General features: G+C 55.7%; 1 protein-coding gene across 1 annotated transcript in view; it reads right to left on the bottom strand.

Annotated features, from left to right (window-relative positions):
• ZFYVE28 (zinc finger FYVE-type containing 28) overlaps positions 1–19,072 on the bottom strand; it is a 98,843-nt gene that overhangs the window by 46,882 nt on the left and 32,889 nt on the right. Inside the window, exon 2 of the mRNA XM_055589264.1 lies at positions 4,739–4,879. Within this exon, the coding sequence (XP_055445239.1) occupies positions 4,739–4,879 (141 nt within the window). The remainder of the gene's footprint in view (positions 1–4,738; positions 4,880–19,072) is intronic.

The raw sequence follows: 19,072 nt of genomic DNA, 5'->3' as shown, positions 1-19,072 counted from the left end.
AACTGTGGTGCTGGAGAAGACTCTTGAGAGTCCCTTGGACTGCAAGGAGATCCAACCAGTCCATCCTAAAGGAGACCAGTCCTGAATATTCATTGGAAGGACTGATGCTAAAGCTGTTACTCCAATACTTTGGCCACCTGATGCAAAGAAAGGACTCCTTGGAAAAGACCATGATTCTAGGAAAGATTGAGGGCAGGAGGAGAAGGGGACGACAGAGGATGAGATGGTTGGATGGCATCACTGACTCAATGGACATGAGTGTGAGCAAGCTCCAGGAGTTGGCGATGGACAGGGAAGCCTGGCCTGCTGCAGTCCACGGGGTTACAAAGAGTCGGACACAACTGAGCCACTGAACTGAACTGGGTGGACAGACGTTCTAAAAGAGGATCTTCAATGTCCAGTCTCTGTGCTGCTTTGATTGACATTCTCAGCCTTTGTCATCCTGGGCTTGATGGCAACATGGTCGGGCAAGACCTGCTGTCGGATGGACATCACTAAGGGTTGACCTGTAAGCCCAGCCTCCTCAAACCTGCTTTACTGAATCTTTGGTGACATCCCACTCTTTTCTCTAAATTGTCCTGTTCTGTATACACGTACCATTCATTCAGTTGAATTACGAGAATGTTGAAAATTTCGTTTCTTTGTGATTTGCTAAGGGTGAAATGAATGCACATCCATCCCAGGAACTGGGAAGTGGGGAAGTGGTGGGGCGGGAGTGTCCTTGGCACAGAGACCGCAGGTGGCACGCCTGCTCCCTGTTCTTGTCCCCGTGGGCATCCTCCCGTCAGCTGGGATTGTCCATGCGTGTAATTCTGCACGCTGCTGCTGCCGCTTACTGCTGGGACACGTTATTATGACTTCCCACAAATCCAGCTTGTGGTGGGGAGCCTCGTGAGATCCCAGCTCCCTGCTCCCTCCTCTGCTGGACCCTCACGACACTTCTAATTTTCCGTCAATGACGCAGCCACCGAGTGGCGCCTGACGCTGCACTTCGGGCTGGTCCCTCAGAAGCCATGCCTAGAGGCAGCATGACAAGCCGAGTGTGAGCTGCGTGCACAGGCTCCGATCCCATTCGCCAAATTGGTTTCCAGAGAGAGAAACTGACAGTCCTGCCCTGGGCAGTTTTGTCTCAACAGCCCTCCCCGCCCCTGAGGCTCCAGCTCGAGTTTTCCTCAGGCAGTAGCCATGGGCAGGAAGCGCGACTTTCTAATGCAAACAGGTGATGCACTAAACTCTGAAGGGAATTCTGCACCATAAGCAGAATTGCACAAAATGTGAAAATAAAACCCAACCATTACTGAGCCGTCTCACTGTCAGCTCTTTTTAAAAGGTTTTCTGGGTGGGCAGGTCCCTTTCTCACGATTCAACAAACTCACAAAAAACTAATGTCAAAACCAACAGCAAGTGCCCTGCGGGTCAGGGAGCCAAGCCCTCGCCCAGCGTCGTGGGCCAGGAAGCCAAGGCCTCGCCCAACATCGTGGGCCAGGGAGCCAAGGCCTCGCCCAGAGTCGTGGAGCCTTTTAGTGGGGATGCTCCCCACTGCCCAGCCCAGGACAGCAGCTGCCTGAGGACGTCCCAGCAAATAGCCGCCGAGGGACCCAGGGACGCTGATGGGTCCTCAGAGCTAGAGCAGTGTCCTTCACGGGGTACTTACTGGGACATCCGATTCCAGCCAAGATGGAGTAACAGGAATGAAAACTACCTCCTCAAACGATAATGATGGAAACAAGACAAGGATTCTCCAGACACTGGACATCAGGTGACGCGTGATCCCAAAGAGAAGAGAAACGGAGGAGGCGGGAGCTGTGAGTGCGCAGCTCACACCGCCTGGAGGGAATTCTCGGGTCCTGGCACAGACAGAGGGGACCAGGTGGAACCCAGCAAACGCCCTTGTTGAAGGGACAGAACCGAGAGTCTGGGGAAGCCAAGGCCACCAGAATCCAGAGGACAGAGTAGCGGAGATGAGCGAGCTGCCTGGGGAGACAGTCGCGGGGAGGCCCCTCCCTGAGTGTCCAGCTGGGCACAGGGCCCACAGCATAGAAATGCTCACAGATCACAGGGCATTGAGTAATACCCAGGTGTACTCGGTACCAATTCTTCTTAGCCCCAGACTAAACAGAGCTCTGAACCTGCATGATATCTGAAAAAAAAAAAAAAAAAAAAAACAAGACCCAAAAGGATCAAACCATTTCCAAGCAACCAAACTGTATTACAAAATAAAGCTCCAAAAAACCCAAAAATATTCAGCTACCAGCAAGGTAGAATTCCCAATGCCAGGCATCCAATAGAAAAATGAGCAGGCTTGTAAAGAATTAGGAAAATGTGACCCCCCCAGGCCCCCCCAGGAAGCAGAACCAGGCTGGGATGGTGCTGCCCTGCGGGCTCCGCACAGACACCCCCGCTGAGTGCAGGCACCTGGTGTGACGGCACCTGGGAAGCCTGAGGCACCCCGGGCAAGGGGCTGAGCCCCCGCCCGCAGCTGAGAAAGCCAAGCCGTGACCTCCGGGCACTTCAGGGGGCGTCCACATGCTCCAGGAACTGACACATGGATGCTGGGAACATCAGGGGCGGGGAAGAGCAAGCGCGTGCCCGCTCAGTTGTGTCCGACTCTGCGACCCCCTGGACTGCAGCCCGCCAGGTTCCTCTGTCCGTAGGGTTCTCCTGGCAAGAAGACTGCAGCGGGCTGCCATCCCCTCCTGCAGGGGATCTTCCCGACCCAGGGATCGAACCCGCATCTCCTGCATTGGCAGATGGATTCCTCACCGCCAAGCCACCTGGAGTGAGGACCAGCTAAATCTGGAGCTGGGTGATCCCCCCAGGGTGACGGGCTCTAAAAATCAAGGCCACGCGGGGGCCCGGCAGGGCATGCTGCAGCCAGCCCCTCCGCCAGGCCGACACGTTTTATCTCATGTGTGCTGTGGTCACTCACGGCATCCCTCCCTGCGTGCGGCCTCTGTCCAAACCCCTCCCTGACTGCAGCGGTCCGCGAGACACCCACCCTGTCCCCCCCGAGCCTGCCTGCCCCCCGTGCCATCATCCGCCTTCTGCAGAGGGGCACCTCTGTGGGTAAGTGCCACAGAACAAAGGAGGGAATGAACCAGCGGCATCGTGACAAACAGAACGTGAGACCTCGATGAAAACTAGAAAGGGCAAAATGCCTGTTTCAGGAGACGTTAGAGATGAAAATCACTTCCCACTGTGACCAGCTGAGCTCACAGGAATTCACTGCCGCGGGAGCCCCCAACAACGCGAGGTGCAGCAGTAACGGGCCAGTTACATGTGACCATGCCGGGCCTCTGTGAAGGTGCGGCTCGCACAGGGAGGCTCACTTTGGCCGCTCTTCTAAGTCCTGTTTCCTGAGCGAGCAGTTGAGTACCGAGCCAGGGCCCAGGGGGCCTCAGCCACACTTGGGGCCATGCGGTTGTGTAGAGAGAGGCCCTCCCAGCGGGCCTGACGGCCGTCCTCCAACAGGCCCATGTGCAGGGCTGGCATCCGGGAGCTGGGGTGTCGGGAGGGCCCCCAGCACCCCCACAGATGGGGGCTCCCTGTGCCTCCGTGCTCTTTCTGTGCTCACACCCTCTACCCTGGGGCTGGATTGACTGTCTACCCAGCAGAGGGACCCGCAGGGCTGGCCCCCCAGTAAGAACCCCAGCTCTGAGTCTGTGACAAGCTTCCCTGGGGACACGTGTCTCTGTGGGTCTTTGTGTCCCCGTGATGGGATTCTGGAATCTGGGGCCTGTCTCCCCTGGACCCCACTCCCCCACTGGACCTTCTCCCATCGCTGGTTCTGCTTCGCAGCTTCTCGCTGTGATGGATTGGAGCCGAGAGGACCAATGTGCCCAGTCCTGCGCGTCCTCCTGCTGGAACCCGGGATGGCCTTGGGGACCCCGACACGGAGGTCCTCAGGGAGCCTGAGATGTGGAAGGTTCTGGTGTTTCTGTGTGAGTGTGAGGTACTTTAGCCGATTTTTATGACTTTCTTCCACCTTTTTTAAGCTGCTTCACCTGCATCCAGTCCCAGGGCGGACCTCCCTCTCTGCTTTTCCTGCCGAGGTTCTGTGAGGCGCCAGCTGAGTTTCACCCACCTGGTCCGTCTGTGTAACATGCAGAGAGCAGGCCCGGGGGGGCTTGGGATCAAAGAGTCCCAGGGAGCAAGTGCCCCCCTGCCAGGAGAGCAGGGCCAGGTGGGGAGGGGCAGAGAGTGGCCTCCTGCCTGGCAGGGCTCAGTGAGCTGCAGGGACTGTGGCCATCCTCTGCTGGGGAAGCAGGCTGTCCAGGGGCCAGCCAGGAGGGAGACCCTCATGGTCCCCGGTCCCTGGCCCCTCCTGAGAGATGACAGAGGAGGGTGCGCTCCTCCCGTAAGAACCGTGATGCTTGAAACGCTTGGGGGACCCTACCCGCCTGTGATCTGGGACGCACGCCCAAGCCCCCACATCCCCAAGTGGAAAGGTGCGGACTGGCAGGCTGAGCAGGCTCTGGAACTCTGGAATAGAAGTTGTCAGGCTGGTGAAGCCGTGCTTGCTGAGCCGTAGGAATTCCCAGCTGGTGGCCTGGACCGTCCGTCAGTCTGGACCCTGCAGTGGGGAGGTCGCCACCCACCAGCTCTGGGGCAACCCCCTGCAGGCCCTCCATCCCCCCCATTCCCCTGGAGGGGGCCCGTGAGCCCAGCCCTCCTCAGCAGCTCTGCCCGTCCCCAGCTCGGCTCCCCGCGGGCTCCCTCCGCTGTCCCCGCCCCTCACCTGGCAGGAACGGAACTGGCTGACAAGCAGCGTGCAGCGCTGGGGGTCCTTCCGCCCGTCCAGGCTGTCCAGCTCGGCGGCCACCTGGCTTAGCTCCTCGTCCGCATGGTAGAACTGTGCCAGCAGCTGCGGGTCCGACCGCTGTGGGGAGAGTGGAGTGAGCGGACACCCCGGGTGTGGCCCCCTCACCCTGACGGGCCCCTGAATCCCTGTGTGCGTGTATGTGGGGGGTGGGGTGACCACAGACAAGGGGCTGGGGAGTGCTGGGGGCTAAGGACAGTGGACTCAGTCTTAGGAAGGAGCTTTACTCCGGAGACTAAGCCGAGGCCATGAAGGCAGCGGCTGAACAGAGGGCCAGCTCCACTGCCCAGCCCCGGCACCCCCCCAGCACCCCCAGCCCTCAGCCCTCCGTTATCGCAGAGAGACGGGAGCGAAGGCCGGACAGCAGGTCAGCCCCTGCTCCCTCCTCCTTCCGCCTGGGAGTCAGCCTGCCCGTGACTAGGCCCTGCAGTCTGCCGAACACAGGGTAACTTGCTTTTGTGATTTCTCAGTTCGCTGCTTGGCTGATGGAGCCTGAGTTTCGCCCCTCCCCCAGTGTGACCCGTTCCCGGGTAGATCTTCCTCCGAGCAGGGGTCTTGGTTATCAGGACCAGGGAAAGGCCCCCCCCCCAGGGACTTTTCACAGATCGGGGATTCACCCCCCGACCCCCTACCCAGCAAAGGCACCTGAGCACCCACTGCTGAGAATGGAGAATGGGGGACAAGCCCTGACCAGGGCAGCCCAGACCCCACCCTGTGGACCCCCAGGCATCCGTGACTCCCTGGTCCCCTCCATGGGCTCAGCTGACTCCCCCAGGATGCCCACCAGTGACCCCTCTGTGATGAGAGGGGAACCGGGGTGGGGTCAGCGGCTGGCAGTGCATTTCTGCCCCCTTCCTGTTGTGCTGACGGGAAGGAGAGGGGCTGGAAGGCGGGCAGCTGCCCAGACGGTGCCCTCACACACGCTCCCCACCACCCTGGTCTCAAGCCTCCCCAGGTCCACATCCATCCATTATGCCCCATCTGGACCCACTTCCTACCCTGGGGCCTCCTCCTGGTTTCAGAAGCTGGGGGCAGGGAGGGACACCCTTGCCCTCTGACCCCCAGCCAGGGTTTTACCTGGCACCTTCAGGGTGTGGCAGACACCCGCATAAGGGAGAAGCCAGGAGGGAGCTGGGGAGGGCGGCCCGCCCAGGAAAAGGCAGGGAAGAAAACAGCAACACAGTACCGGGGACCCCAACCAGCAACCCCCAGACTTGGGTGCGCCAAACACCTCCGTGACCATGAGCAACAAACATCCTCCAAACCCGGCCTCCCCTCTCCCTGGGTACACGGATGGCCCGGGCAGAGCGGAACCTGTGGCCTGGGAGTGAAAGCACCCAGATGAGCCCTCTGGACTCGCCGCGCTTTGCTTCCAGTACAGCAGAGACCTTAAGACCAGAGCTATGAGTGTGTTGACCGTCACCAAAAACAGAGAGATGTGTACAACACACACACACACGTGCACACATGCGCGCATTGAAGAAATTAGAGAAGTCAGAAAAAGCATTTTTTAAGCTAGCAATTATCTTTATTTTGTTGAAACACAGAAGGCCTGTGTGATTTTAAAATTTTCGTTATATTCCGAGATACCTCTCCAGCCCCCTCAGAAGGGATGATTTCCAGCAAAGAATCAAAATTCCCCTCCGTGGACGTCCCTGGCTGCCCAGTGGTTAGGACTCTGTGCTTCCAGCGCAGGGGCAGGGGTTTGACCCCTGGTCAGGGAACTGAGATCCCGCAGGCCACAACATGCAGCCAGAACTGAAAAGATGGAAAGAGCTCCCGGGGGGTTCGGGCTGCCAAGGTGCGGCAGGAGAATCTTGCCGATGCCACCGGGAGACCCAGACGCTGTGAAGACAAACTTCCAGGCAGGGGTCCAGGAAATGAACGAACACAACTTCAACGATTCAATTTGTGCTGATCAACAGGATCCAAAAGAAAATTTTTGGTGCCACATTTCCATTTCTAAGTATGCAGAGAACAAAGCGAACACAGCAATCTCTAGCCTGGCTCATCACTCAGACCTAAATCGGTCCGGCAGGGTCACCCTCAGGCCAGCTTGGGGGCGGGACTGCGGACTGCAGGGACGCAGAGGAGGACAGACGTGTTGCTCTGTCCGACCTGGGTCAGCCGGCCTCATTCAACAACATTTAACATTAAAGTTTAAATGAGACTTTCAAATGTCCCTGAGTAAAATGTCCACGGCAAAGAGAATCAATGGATACGAACAGGACCTACCTTGAAATTAAAACCATGAGAGGATAAAATAGAGCCCAGTAAAGATGTCTTTTTGGCACACGATGTCAATATTTTCTCAAAATAAATTCATAGCAGTGACAGCTTTCACTGTTACAGGACAAAAATAAAATTCACGAAGATAGCACTTAGGCGGTTAGATGAGTAGTGAGTCAGCAGCCTCCGAGAAGGCAAGAGAAAACACAAAACCACAGCAGTGACTGAGTAAGTCCGAAGCGCCAAAGTTGACAATTCAGAACCGATTCTGTGAAGCTGATCCAATTATCCATCATTCAAACAGCTGTCCTGTGATGCAGGCTGGGGATGTGGGATGCGGACGTGGATGCCTGGGTGTGTGTGAGCTGAGGCCCTGCCCTCAAGTGCCCGTCTGAGCCAGACATGTGACAATGCTGGAGGGACCCAAGCTTCGTGAGGCTGGCCAGCTGGGCTGGGGCAGAACGTGGCCTGAACCAGAGTGCCCCAGCCCCGGGCAGGGCACCGGTTGTGTCCCAGTAGGTACCACCAGACCCTTCGTGAGGTGGCCCGATACTGACCCAGATGAAGAAAACTAACGGCCAAGGTCACATCAGTGGACCTGGCAGAGCCGGCGGTCAGCCCAGGTCTCACTCTAAGGACACTCGGGGGTCCGCGTGGGAATGAGGGACCAGGACCAGATCCATGACTCTTGCTTCCCAAGTAGGAAGCAAACGCTGCAGCGGGAAAACCTTAGAAGGATGCCTGGTCACCGCAGCGCGGTCTCAGCCAAGCTCCAGGAAGGGGAGAAGAGGAGGCAGATGGCAGGACAGGTGGGCAGGACAGATGGCAGGATGGCAGCGTGGCCAGGTCGGAAAGGACCAGCCCCCTTGTGCCCCCAGCGCAAGCCTGGAGACGGAGAGCAGCCAGCCCCCACCCCCCGCCCGCCCCCCAGCAGCTGCCCCAGGACAGGAGCTGGGCTCCGAACCCTCGTTCCCAAGACCACACCCCATGGGAACCCCACCACCCTCATGCTGGGCAGAGGAGAGCCTTCCAGATCTCGGTGGCTCCCCAGGTGAGCTGCAGCTGGACAGGCGGCAGGCAGCTCAGGGGTGAGGGCTGGTGGGGCCAGGCCAGGCCTGGGCCTCTCCTGGACAAGCCCCCAGCAAAGCCTTATAGCCCGGCTCTGCCAAGCCTGAATACAAGAGTGTAGCCGAAAAAGCAGAGAAGAGCCTCGGGTTGTGAACACAGAGTCTGGCTGCTCCCTGAGCGGGGCCTCCCACAGCCCTCTGGCCCTCGGGCCCTGGGCTCAGGGGAAGCTGCCCAGGCCACACCAGACTGTCAGGGAAACCCACTGACCACGGGCCACCAGGACTGGAAACCCTTCACTGCCTCCAAACAAACACCAAGCCAGGCCCTCCGCGGGTGTCCACCACATCCTTCCGTCCCCGGGGCCTGGGGGTGCCGGGCAGCCGTGACCCCGCTGCTCAAGGCTGGCCTGGTCCACAGCAGCGCGTCAGGGCCGCACCACTGACCCGGCCGCGTCACCCGCCGCCCGTCAGCGATCGGGAGCCCCAGACGGGCGCACACTGCTGTCGTTCCCGGGGGGCAGCCTTGCCTCTGCTGGCTACTCTGCACCCACTCACACCCAACTGCCTGCCTTCCCATCCAGGCTCCTTCACCAGGGCCTCACGGCTGGCCCTCCGGCCCCTGCTCACTCTCGGGACCCGCACCTGGGGTCAGGTCACCACCACTGAAGCCCGGCCTGCTGCAGTCCACGGGGTCACAGAGTGGGACACGACCGACCGCCTGAACAAGAGAACCTTCCTACGCAGAGCCGACCGTCGACGGCCCTGCGGCAAGGCCAGGCCTCTGCGGCCCCAGACGGTCTGCTGAATGCATGCTCTGAAAGCTTTTGATTCCTGGACCAGTTTAGACACCCAGTGAGTCACTTCCCCGCCCCTGCTGTCTCTCCAGGCAGTGTTACCCCCGGCCAAAAGCCACAGCCAGCTTGGAGGGGCAGCAGCCCTGCCATGGGTCACTCTGGAGGCAGCCCGCCTCAGGAAACCCCCGCGGAGGGTCCCTGCCCGTGTGGCACAGCAAGGGCCCCTGGATAACGACAACCCTCACCATGGGAGGACTGGCTCCAGAGAAGCAGGCCCCTGCCCTGGAGGAAGCTGGTCTGGTCCCACCAGGGTGAGGTGGCCACGTCGGGCTGGACACCGTCCTTCCAGGGGACACCTGGGCTCAGGGCCCTGTGACACCCCAGGCGCCCACCCTGGCCTTGGCTGCGGCACGTGCGGACACAAGGCCTGGAGACGGCTGAGCATCTCGAGGATGGTTTTCAGAAGGAGAATGCGTTCTCAGATAAAACTCCCAATCAGGTGTTGTATATACATACAGAGAGCTGGTTGCAGGAAATTTAACCGCAGCTGCTGCAGTGGGTCATAAAGAAGCTCTTCCGAAACCGCAGAGGAAAGGAGCCCAGGGTGGCAACCGCCAGGGGGGCGGAGGCGGGGTCACCGCGGCAGCAGCTGGAGAGCTCGTCTTTGAATTTCAATAGGTTTCAGGTTCTTCAAAAAGCATTTTATTTTTAAGACTTATTACCTAGTGAACTTGTTAGTATGCCAATCAATTCTGTTCCTTCTCTTCTGACAGCCAGGGGACACTGTCCCAGAGGTCTCGGGCCTTCAGGGTGACACGGGGCCACGCTCTGTTGCCGGGAAAAGCCCTACCTGGTTGACAGCAACCCGGGAAACAGCCACGAAGAGGCTGCGGTCTTCTCAGCTTCTAGGACGGATGGAAATCCACTCGTGGGAAATGGGAATTTAAACTGCTTATTACGAATTATTTCTCTCCTTCAAAAAGGACTTGAGATGACTTAATTATAACGCACGTGAATTGAACTTATTTGTTTAATCAGAGGAGCAATCAGAAGTCCGGAACAGGGATCCCGGGTTCTGGGCCATGTGGATTACTGCAATGTGGTTAGCCTGATCTCGGGATTGCTGGGCCAGGCCGGAGCCCTCCCCGGGCACGTCCCCCTGTCCTGGGCACGTCCCCCCACCAGGCTGGGGTGAAGTGGACTGGGAGAGGCCCTTCCTGACTGGGTCCGAGGAACACGCTGGTTGGGGAGGAACGTGGAATCCCCGGGGAGGGCCCCATGGGAGCACCTAAGAGATAGGACGTCAGTGGAAGCCAGCACTGAGGGGCCCTGGTGAACCAGCGGGGAGCGCACCGCTCTGGACCACCCCCTGAAGGACACAGGACCTGGGAACCCAGGCTGGCTGCTGTGTCCCGGCACAGACCCCCTGACCGTGCCTCACCCGGACCGCTCGGGTGACGCTGCTCCGGGAGGGTCTTGGCCAGGCAGCTCCAGCAGGGTGGGGGACGAGCCCCGCCACCCCTTCTCCAGAGAGGATGATCTGGGCTTCTGGAAACAGTTGTATTGAGACATGACTCACCTCCCATAACATCCAGCTGATTGAAGTACGCAATGCCGGGGTTTAGTATATTCACAGAGCATCCACCATCAGCAGGAACTAAAGTCAGAATCTTTTCATCACCCCCAGAGAAGCCTCACCCGCATTCCCAGCAGCCCCTCCTGACCCACCATGTCTATGGGGGTGCCTGTTCTGGGCATTTAGCTAAAGGCAACCATACAAGCTGTGATCTTCCGTGTCTGGCTTCTTTCACTTAGCACATGTGCAAGCTGACTCTGTGTAGCGGCATGTGTCAGCACTTCATTCCTTTTTAAGGCCGAATCGTCTTCCACCACGTGGATGGACCACATTTTGTTAATCCATTCGTCAGTTGGTGGACGTCTGGGTTGTTGCTACCTTGGCCATCATGAATAATGCTGCTACAAACAGGTTTTATGTGGATATGTTTTCAGCTCTTTGGGGAATAAACCAAAGTGGAATTCCATACAGTGCCAGTCATACAGTGACTATGTTAGACTTTTTGAAAATCTGATTATTTTCCAAACTGGCTGCACCATTTAACAAAGATGTAAGAGCAGAGTTGCCATATAAAGTTAACATACAGAGGCCTACTGCGTTGCTACACACTAACAAGGAACTACCAGAAAGAAACTAAGAAAGCAATCCCGTTTACAAGCGCATGAAAAAGAATAAAATACCTAGGCATAAATTTAACCAAGGAGGTAAAAGATCTGTACTCAGAAATCTATAAGACACTAGTGAAAGAAACTGAAGATAACACAAACAGATGGAAAGGTATCCCCTGTTCACAGACTGAAAGAATTAACATTGTAAAAATGGCCATACTACCCAGGGCAATCTACAGATTCAATATAATCCCTGTCAAAATATCAACCATATTTTTCACAGAACTACAACAAATGAGTCTAAAATTTGTATCTAAACACAAAGACCCCTGAATAGCAAAACCATCTTGAGAAAGGAGGAAAAAAATTAGACGTGTCATGCATCCTAATTCCAAACTATACTCCAAAGTTGTGCTAATCAAAACAGCATTGTCCTGGCCCAAAAACAGGCACACAGGTCAATGGAACATACTAGAGAACCCAGAAAGGAACCCACACTTATATGGGCAATTAATCTATGATAAAGGCGGCAAGACAGCCTCTTCCATAAATAGTGTTGGGAGAACTCGATAGCCGCATGCCAAAGAACCGCACTCTCATACCACCTACAGAGACAGAGTCCAAAGAACCGCCCTGCGCTCTCATACCACCTACAGAAATAGATTCAAAGTGGACTAAAGACTTAAATGTAAGACCTGAACCCGTGAGACTTCTAAAAGTAAACATTGGCAGGATGCTATCTGACATTGGTCTTAGTAATATACATATATATATATGTATATATTTTGATTTGTCTCCTCAGGCAAGGGAAAGAAAAGTAAATATAAACAGATGAGACAGCATCAAACTAAAATGCATCTGTACAAGGAAGAAAATTATCGACAAAATGAAAGGCCACTTACTGAATGAAGGAAGATATTTGCAAGTGATAATCCGGTAAGGAGAGAGTATCCAAAATATACCAAGGACTCACACAACTCAACTTCAAAAAACAACTGAAAAATGGACAGAGGATCTGAACAGACATTTTTCCAAAAAGGAAATGCAGGCGGCCAACAGGCACCTGAAAAGATGCTCAACGTCACGAACTATGAGGGAAATGCAGACCATAACGTCAGGGAGACATCAGCCCACAGCTGTCAGAGTGGCCATCATCACAAAGAGTACACACGACGAGCGTGAGCAAGCGCGTGGAGCAAAGGGGACCCTCGTGCGTGTTCATGGACACGGAAATCGGTGCAGACATGATAGAGCACAGTATGGAGGTTCCTCAAAACGTGGAACTGCCACCTGATGCACTGATCCCACCACTGGGAATTTATCTGAAGAACATGGAAACACTGGAGAGCTATCTGTACCTCCCTGTTCATCACAGCACTATTTACAACAGCCAGGATATGGAGCCAACCTAAGCGCCCATCCCAGACGAGTGACGAAGATGTTGCGGGTATGCACGATGGAACAGCACTCGGCCATCAGAAGAATGGAATCCTGCCGTCTGTGGCAACGTAGATGGGCCTAGAGGGTATTACTGGAGAAGGCGATGGCACCCCACGCCAGTGCTCTTGCCTGGAAAATCCCACGGACGGAGGAGCCTGGTGGGCTGCAGTCCATGGGGTCGCCAAGAGTCAGACAAGACTGAGCGACTTCACTTTCATGCATTGGAGAAGGCAATGGCAACCCACTCCAGTGTTCTTGCCTGGAGAGTCCCAGGGACGGAGGAGCCTGGTGGGCTGCCGTCTATGGGGTTGCACAGAGTCGGACACGACTGAAGCGACTCAGCAGCGGCAGAGGGTATTATGCTTCGTGAGGTTAAGTCAGACAGAGAAGAGACAAATACTGCATGATTTCATTAAATGTGGAGTCTAAAAAACAAAGCGAGTGAACCCACATAACAAAACAGAAACAGAGTCATAGATACAGAAAACAGATGGTTTCCAGAGGGAAGAGGGGTGAGAAGAGGAGAGAAAAAGCAGGGCACCTCGGAGGACAAGTTTCAGCAGAAGATTAACCAGTGTGGGGAACAGCGACTGTGTCATATCTTTATATGGGGACACACCCGCCCACGTCTACCCACCTCGCCCCACCTCGCCCTGCCCCAGCAACTAGACTCATCCTGGTGATCCTTTTGAAATGTCAAATCACCATGTTGTGTAATGGGAACTGAAATAGTGTTGTAGATCAATTGTACTTCAGAAACAGACAGAGGGGGACTTCCATAGTGATCCAGGGGCTGGAACTCTGTGCTGCCAATGCAGGGGGCTCAGGTTTGATCCCCGGTCAGGGAACTAGAACCCACCTGCCACAGTGAAGAGTTCACATGCCGCCACTAAAGACCCGGCACGGCCAAATAAATGCATAAAAAAAAAAAGGCTTCTAGTGTATATGCTTTAAAACAACAACACTCATAGAAAAAGAGATAAGACTTGTGTTATCAGAGACAGGGATGGCAGAGGGGGGACTGGATGAAGGTGGTCACAGGATACAAGCTTCTCATCATAAGAAAAAGAAGCACTGAGGCTGTGATGTACAACATGATAAATAAACACGTGTTCAGTCTCTCAGTCGTGTCCGACTCTTTGCGACCCCATGGACTGCAGCACGCCAGGCTTCCCTGTCCCTCACCATCTCCCGGAATTTGCTCAAACTCATGTCCATTGACTCGGTTATGCCATCCAACCATTTCATCCTCTGTTGGCCCCTTCTCTTCCTGTCCTCAATCCTTCCCAGAATCAGGGGCTTTTCCAGTGACTTGACTCTTTGCATCAGGTGGCCAAAGTATTGGAGCTTCAGCATCAGTCCTTCCAATGAATATTCAGGGTTGATTTCCTTTAGGATGGACAGGATTGATTTCCTTGCAGTCCAAGGGACTCTCAAAAGTCCTCTCCAGCACCATAGTTGGAAAGCATCAATTCTTTGGCGCTCAGTCTTCTTTATGGTCGAACTCTCACATCCGTACATGACTACTGGAAAAACCACAGCTTAGGGACCTTTGTCATCAAAGTGATGTCTCTGCTTTTTAATATGCTGTCTAGGTTGGTCATAGCTTTTCTTCCAAGGAGCAAGCATCTTTTAATTTTGTGGCTGCAGTCACCGTCTGCAGTGATCTTGGCGCACAAGAAAATACAGTCTGTCACTGTTTCCACTTTTCCCATCTATTTGCCATGAAGTGATGGGACCGGATGCCATGATCTTAGATTTTGGCCAGCTTTTTCACTCTCCTCTTTCACTTTCATCAAGAGACTCTTTAGCTCCTGAGAGTAAGTGGATGTTCACTGAACTGCCTGTGATAACCACTTCGTGACGTATGGGAGTCACATCCTCATGCCGTACCCCTAAAAGTGACACATGTCAATCACACCTCGTGGTTCAGAGCTTCATGTCCATCATGTCAAAAAAACTGATCACGAAGCAGCAGTGTGGGGGCTTCGATTTCTCCACATCCTCCCCACCCCGTGCTGCCGTCTGGCTGCCTAACACTAGCTGTCCCGGGGGTGTGAAGTGCTGTCTCGCTTGGACTTGCGTCTCCCTCGTGACCGACGCCGTGGAGCACCCTCCGTCTGCTGCTGTCTGCCTGTCCTGTCATCTGCCCGCACGTGAGTGTACGTGCTGAGGCACTCTTGAGACTGACCACATCTGCTCTCTCACAGGCACGTAAACAAACGTACGGTCTACACGGAGCCTTCCTCTGGGGGAACAAGGGTCCGCTCTGCGGCAGCCACGTGACCCCACCAAAGCTGCGGGCGGGTGTGGATGGGCAGCGTGGCAGTTCCATCAGGATTAAGATCCAACTTGCTCTACAGAGGGGCTTCCTGGCGGTTTAGATGGTAAAGAATCTGCCTGCAGTGCAGGAGACGTGGGTTTGATCCCTGGATTGGGAAGACCCCTGGAGAAGGAAATGGTACCCACTCCAATACTCTGGACCAGAGAATTCCATGGACAGAGGAACCAGGGGCAGGGCGTGGCTACAGTTCATGGGGTCACAAAGAGTCGAACACGACTGAGTAGGCTAACAATAAAAATCTGCCTGCAATGCAGGAGACCCAAGTTTGATCCCTGGTTTGGGAAGATGTCCTGGAGAAGGGAGTGGCTGCCCACTCTGGCATTCTTGCCTGGAGAATTCCATGGACAGAGGAGCCTGGTGGGTATAGTTCATGGGGTCACAAAGAGACAGACACAACTGAGTGACTAACACTTTAAGAAGAGGGGCCTCAGCAGATGGAGAGTAGGGCAGGGCCTTGGAATGAGGCCATCCGGGATGACCGAAGGGCCCCACCTGCTATGACAAGTGTCCTTACAAGGGGAGGGGACACACACACTGAGGAGAGGCCATGGGGGAGAGGCGGAGACGGCAGTGAGGCGTCTGCAGGCCCTGGGGCTCCTGAAGCCCCCAGAACCAGGGGGAGACAAGGACCAGACTCCCTCTCACAGCCTGCTGGAGGGACCAGTCCTCCCGACACCTCACTTCCAGACTCGGGCCTCCCGAACCACGAAAGGCTGAATTCCTGCTATTCCCAGCCACCTGCTTTGTGGGCACAGCAGCCATGGGACAGGAAAGCAGCGTCCCCACGCTCACCCTAACCACCCAGACGCATCTTGGCACAGGCAGGGAAGAGGGGGTCCCCACCCGGGGGTCCTGTGAGCCCTGCTTCCCTCTGCAGTCTCTGTCCACTCAGAACTCCCCAAGCACTGCTCCCCCAGGCCCTGCTGGATGCGCCGAGGCATCCTGGGTCCCACAGAGCCAGCCGGGCAGCCAGGCTGCCAGGCTGCAGATGGGGTCACATGCCCTGGGTCACGCCTGGGGTGGTGCGTTTCCCCATGTGCCCCGTGCCTCAGAGAACAGACACCGCCCAGGTCCTGGACCCTTCCCACAAGCCTTCTGTCTCTGCAGGGGATGCACCCGCAGGACAGAGGCAGCCTGGGCCCAGGGCTGCGGCTGAGCCACAGGGAGGCGGGAGGGCCTGCTGAGCGCTCCCCCGTGATCCCGCTGTCTGCTCAGGGTGGTGAGGTGTCCCTTGGCGTCTGTCCCTGCTCACTTCCGGCCTGCGGCTCTGAGGGCTTCCCTCTGATGGCCTGCGCCCCTGCAGGACCGGAGTCTGTCCCTCCGACCTTTCTGGGTGGCACAGAGAACTCCAGGTGCTTCCATGGGAGGACACGGGACCTGCTCTCCACCAAAGCGGGCACAGGGGTCTTGCTGAGGACACGGGAAAGCCTTCGCGACACAGATTCTGAGTCTGGCTCTTCTTGGTCAGACCTCTGAGGTTTTGGAACCCACTTCTTACAGGGAAGCAGGGTAGGGGGGTGACTTGGAGCTGGAGGGGGGCGAGTTTTGATCCAGGGTGCTGGGGGGGATGGGCAGAGGGAGGCCGGCTTGGGCCTCCGGGCCGCTTGAGGACTCTTGGCGCCCACACCCAGCTCCCCCGGCAGAGTCTCCCTCTGTGTTGTGCTTGCTGCTCGGTTTAGCAAATAATGCAAATAAAACTTAGAGGCACTTGACTCACAGGTTGCTCGTCACTAGAGGCACGGATCACAGACAACAAGCTGTCCCCATGCTTTAAAAATAGCCATCCTGACAGAACACCTGTTCTCAGCAACGTGCTGTTTCACCAGAGGGTAAAAATGATCTGCAGTGGAGTCCAGCAAGGGCCTCTGTTTGGCTTTTATGCATTTTTACAGGATGTTCTGACATATGGCAGAAGAGAAGCAACTAGGAGTCTGCTCAGAAAAACCCAAAAAACACGGATGGGGTCGGTGGGGAAACAGTTCAGATGCAGCTTTTCAAGTCAGGGTAAAACCACACACACTCCCACACACAGACACCACACAGACACACACACTGCCCCCACACACATACATACATATAAACACACACACATACACACACTGCCCCCTACACACACACACACACACTGCCCCCCCACAGAGACACACACATACATACACACACACACACGCTGCCCTCCCACATCCACACACACACACACACACATACACACATTGCCTCCTACACACACAGACACACACAGACACACTGCACTCCCCACATACACATCCACACATAGACACACACACACACACTGCCCCCCCACAGAGACACAAACATACACACACACACACACACACTGCCCCACCCAGAGACACACACACACACTGCCCCACCCACACAGAGACACATACACACACATACACACCCACACAAAGACACACACATACACATACACACACCCGCACACACACACACCTGCACACATATACATAAACACTGCCCACACACACACACGCACACACACGCAGACACACGCACACACAATAGACTCCCTTCAGCAACAGTGGACAATTAAAGCTCTTCACATGAACCCCCAACAGTGGCAAAAGCTGAGCAGCCCTGGGCTCCTGCTCTGCACCCTCCCGTGTGCCCACCCCACCTCCCCCGAGGGGACCAGACTCGCCCAGCCCTGGCGGGGCAGACCCTAAGTGCTAGGCCATCTGGAAGGCAGACAGGGCAGAGCCTCTGCGACAAGACGTCAGCCCACGTCCACCGGAGGGCTCGGGTGAGGAGGCGGCAAAGTCGGGGCGGGCCCGGGCCATCCAGAGCAGGACAGGGAGGAGCCCCTTCGTCCTTGGATGCCTGCAGAGCGCCTCCCCCAGGACACAGACTCAGTGTCACGAGGCGGCCTCTCTTCTTCCCCTGACCTGGTTACATCCTCCCTGTAAACGCTGCACTTGGGGGCCCTGTGTTCAGCACCCAGTCAGGGCCCACCCACGCGGGTGTGTCGGTAGAGAGAGGGATGGTCTGGGCTGTTACAATGCCTGGGGACGCCCCAGAACGGAGAGTCCAGAAATACACCCACACAGACACGGCCGATTGATTTTTGACAAGAGCACCAAAGAAACGCGGTGGAGGAAGAAGCATCTTGTCAACAAGTTGTGCCGGAGCAACTGGACAGCCACGCGCAGAGCAACAGTCCTCAGCCCTTACTCATCACACGCAGAACCATCGGCAACGGTCCTCAGACCTTACTCATCACACGCAGAACCATCGGCAACGGTCCTCAGACCTTACTCATCACATGCAGAACCATCGGCCCCAAAGAGGAAATCTGTGACCGTGGGCTTAGTGACGCTTTATTAAATAGTTCACAGCGTGAACTATAAAACAAACAAATACCCTGGTTTCAGCAACATTCTAAAGTTTACGCCTCAAAGGATCCTGTTAAGAAAATGAAAAGTCAAGCCACGGACTTGGAGAGAATATTTGTCAAACACATATATTTTGGAGGAAACATAGAAAGAACTCTCACACTGCAGTCTGAAGACAGCTGGATTTTAAAATGAGCAAAAGATTTGGACACTTAACTAAAGAAGACCTACCAGAAAAGACACTCAACACGTGGTCATAGGGAAAGAACAAATTCAGGCCGCGGTGACCCACCACCTCACACCTGCCGGGATGGCTGAAGTTCAGAAAGTCACCATCCAAGTGCTGGCGGTGGTGCAGAGCAACTAGAACCTCACGCGGCCGGGGGGGTGCAAAGTGGTCCAACCTTTGGAAGACAGTGACAGGTTCTCAGAGGTAAATATTCACTGACCAGATGAACCAGCCATTCTACGCCCAGCTGTCCCAAGAGACGTGAAAGCTCCCGTCCACGCAGAGACTTGTGCACATACGTTCAGGACGGCTTCATCTGTAACAGCCAGAGGTGGAAGCAACCCACACGCCCACTGCCTGAGACAGACAGACAAGCGGCGGTCCGTCCACACGGTGAACACGCCCGTGAGTGACTGACACACTACCGCAGGGGTGAGTCTTACGGTGTCGAGGCTGACTTGAAGCCAGCCCCAAACAGATCAGAGTGTACACAATCCCATTTATAACAGTTCTGGAAATGCAAGCCTGGCAAGCTGCGGTCCATGGAGTCGCGAAGAGTCAGACACGACTGAGCGAATGAGCAGCATGCCTGAGGACAAGATCAGGCCGG

This window comes from Bubalus kerabau, chromosome 7 (assembly GCF_029407905.1).
Source record: "Bubalus kerabau isolate K-KA32 ecotype Philippines breed swamp buffalo chromosome 7, PCC_UOA_SB_1v2, whole genome shotgun sequence".
Lineage (NCBI taxonomy): Eukaryota > Metazoa > Chordata > Mammalia > Artiodactyla > Bovidae > Bubalus > Bubalus kerabau.
This window is presented reverse-complemented; position numbering and strand designations above follow the sequence as displayed.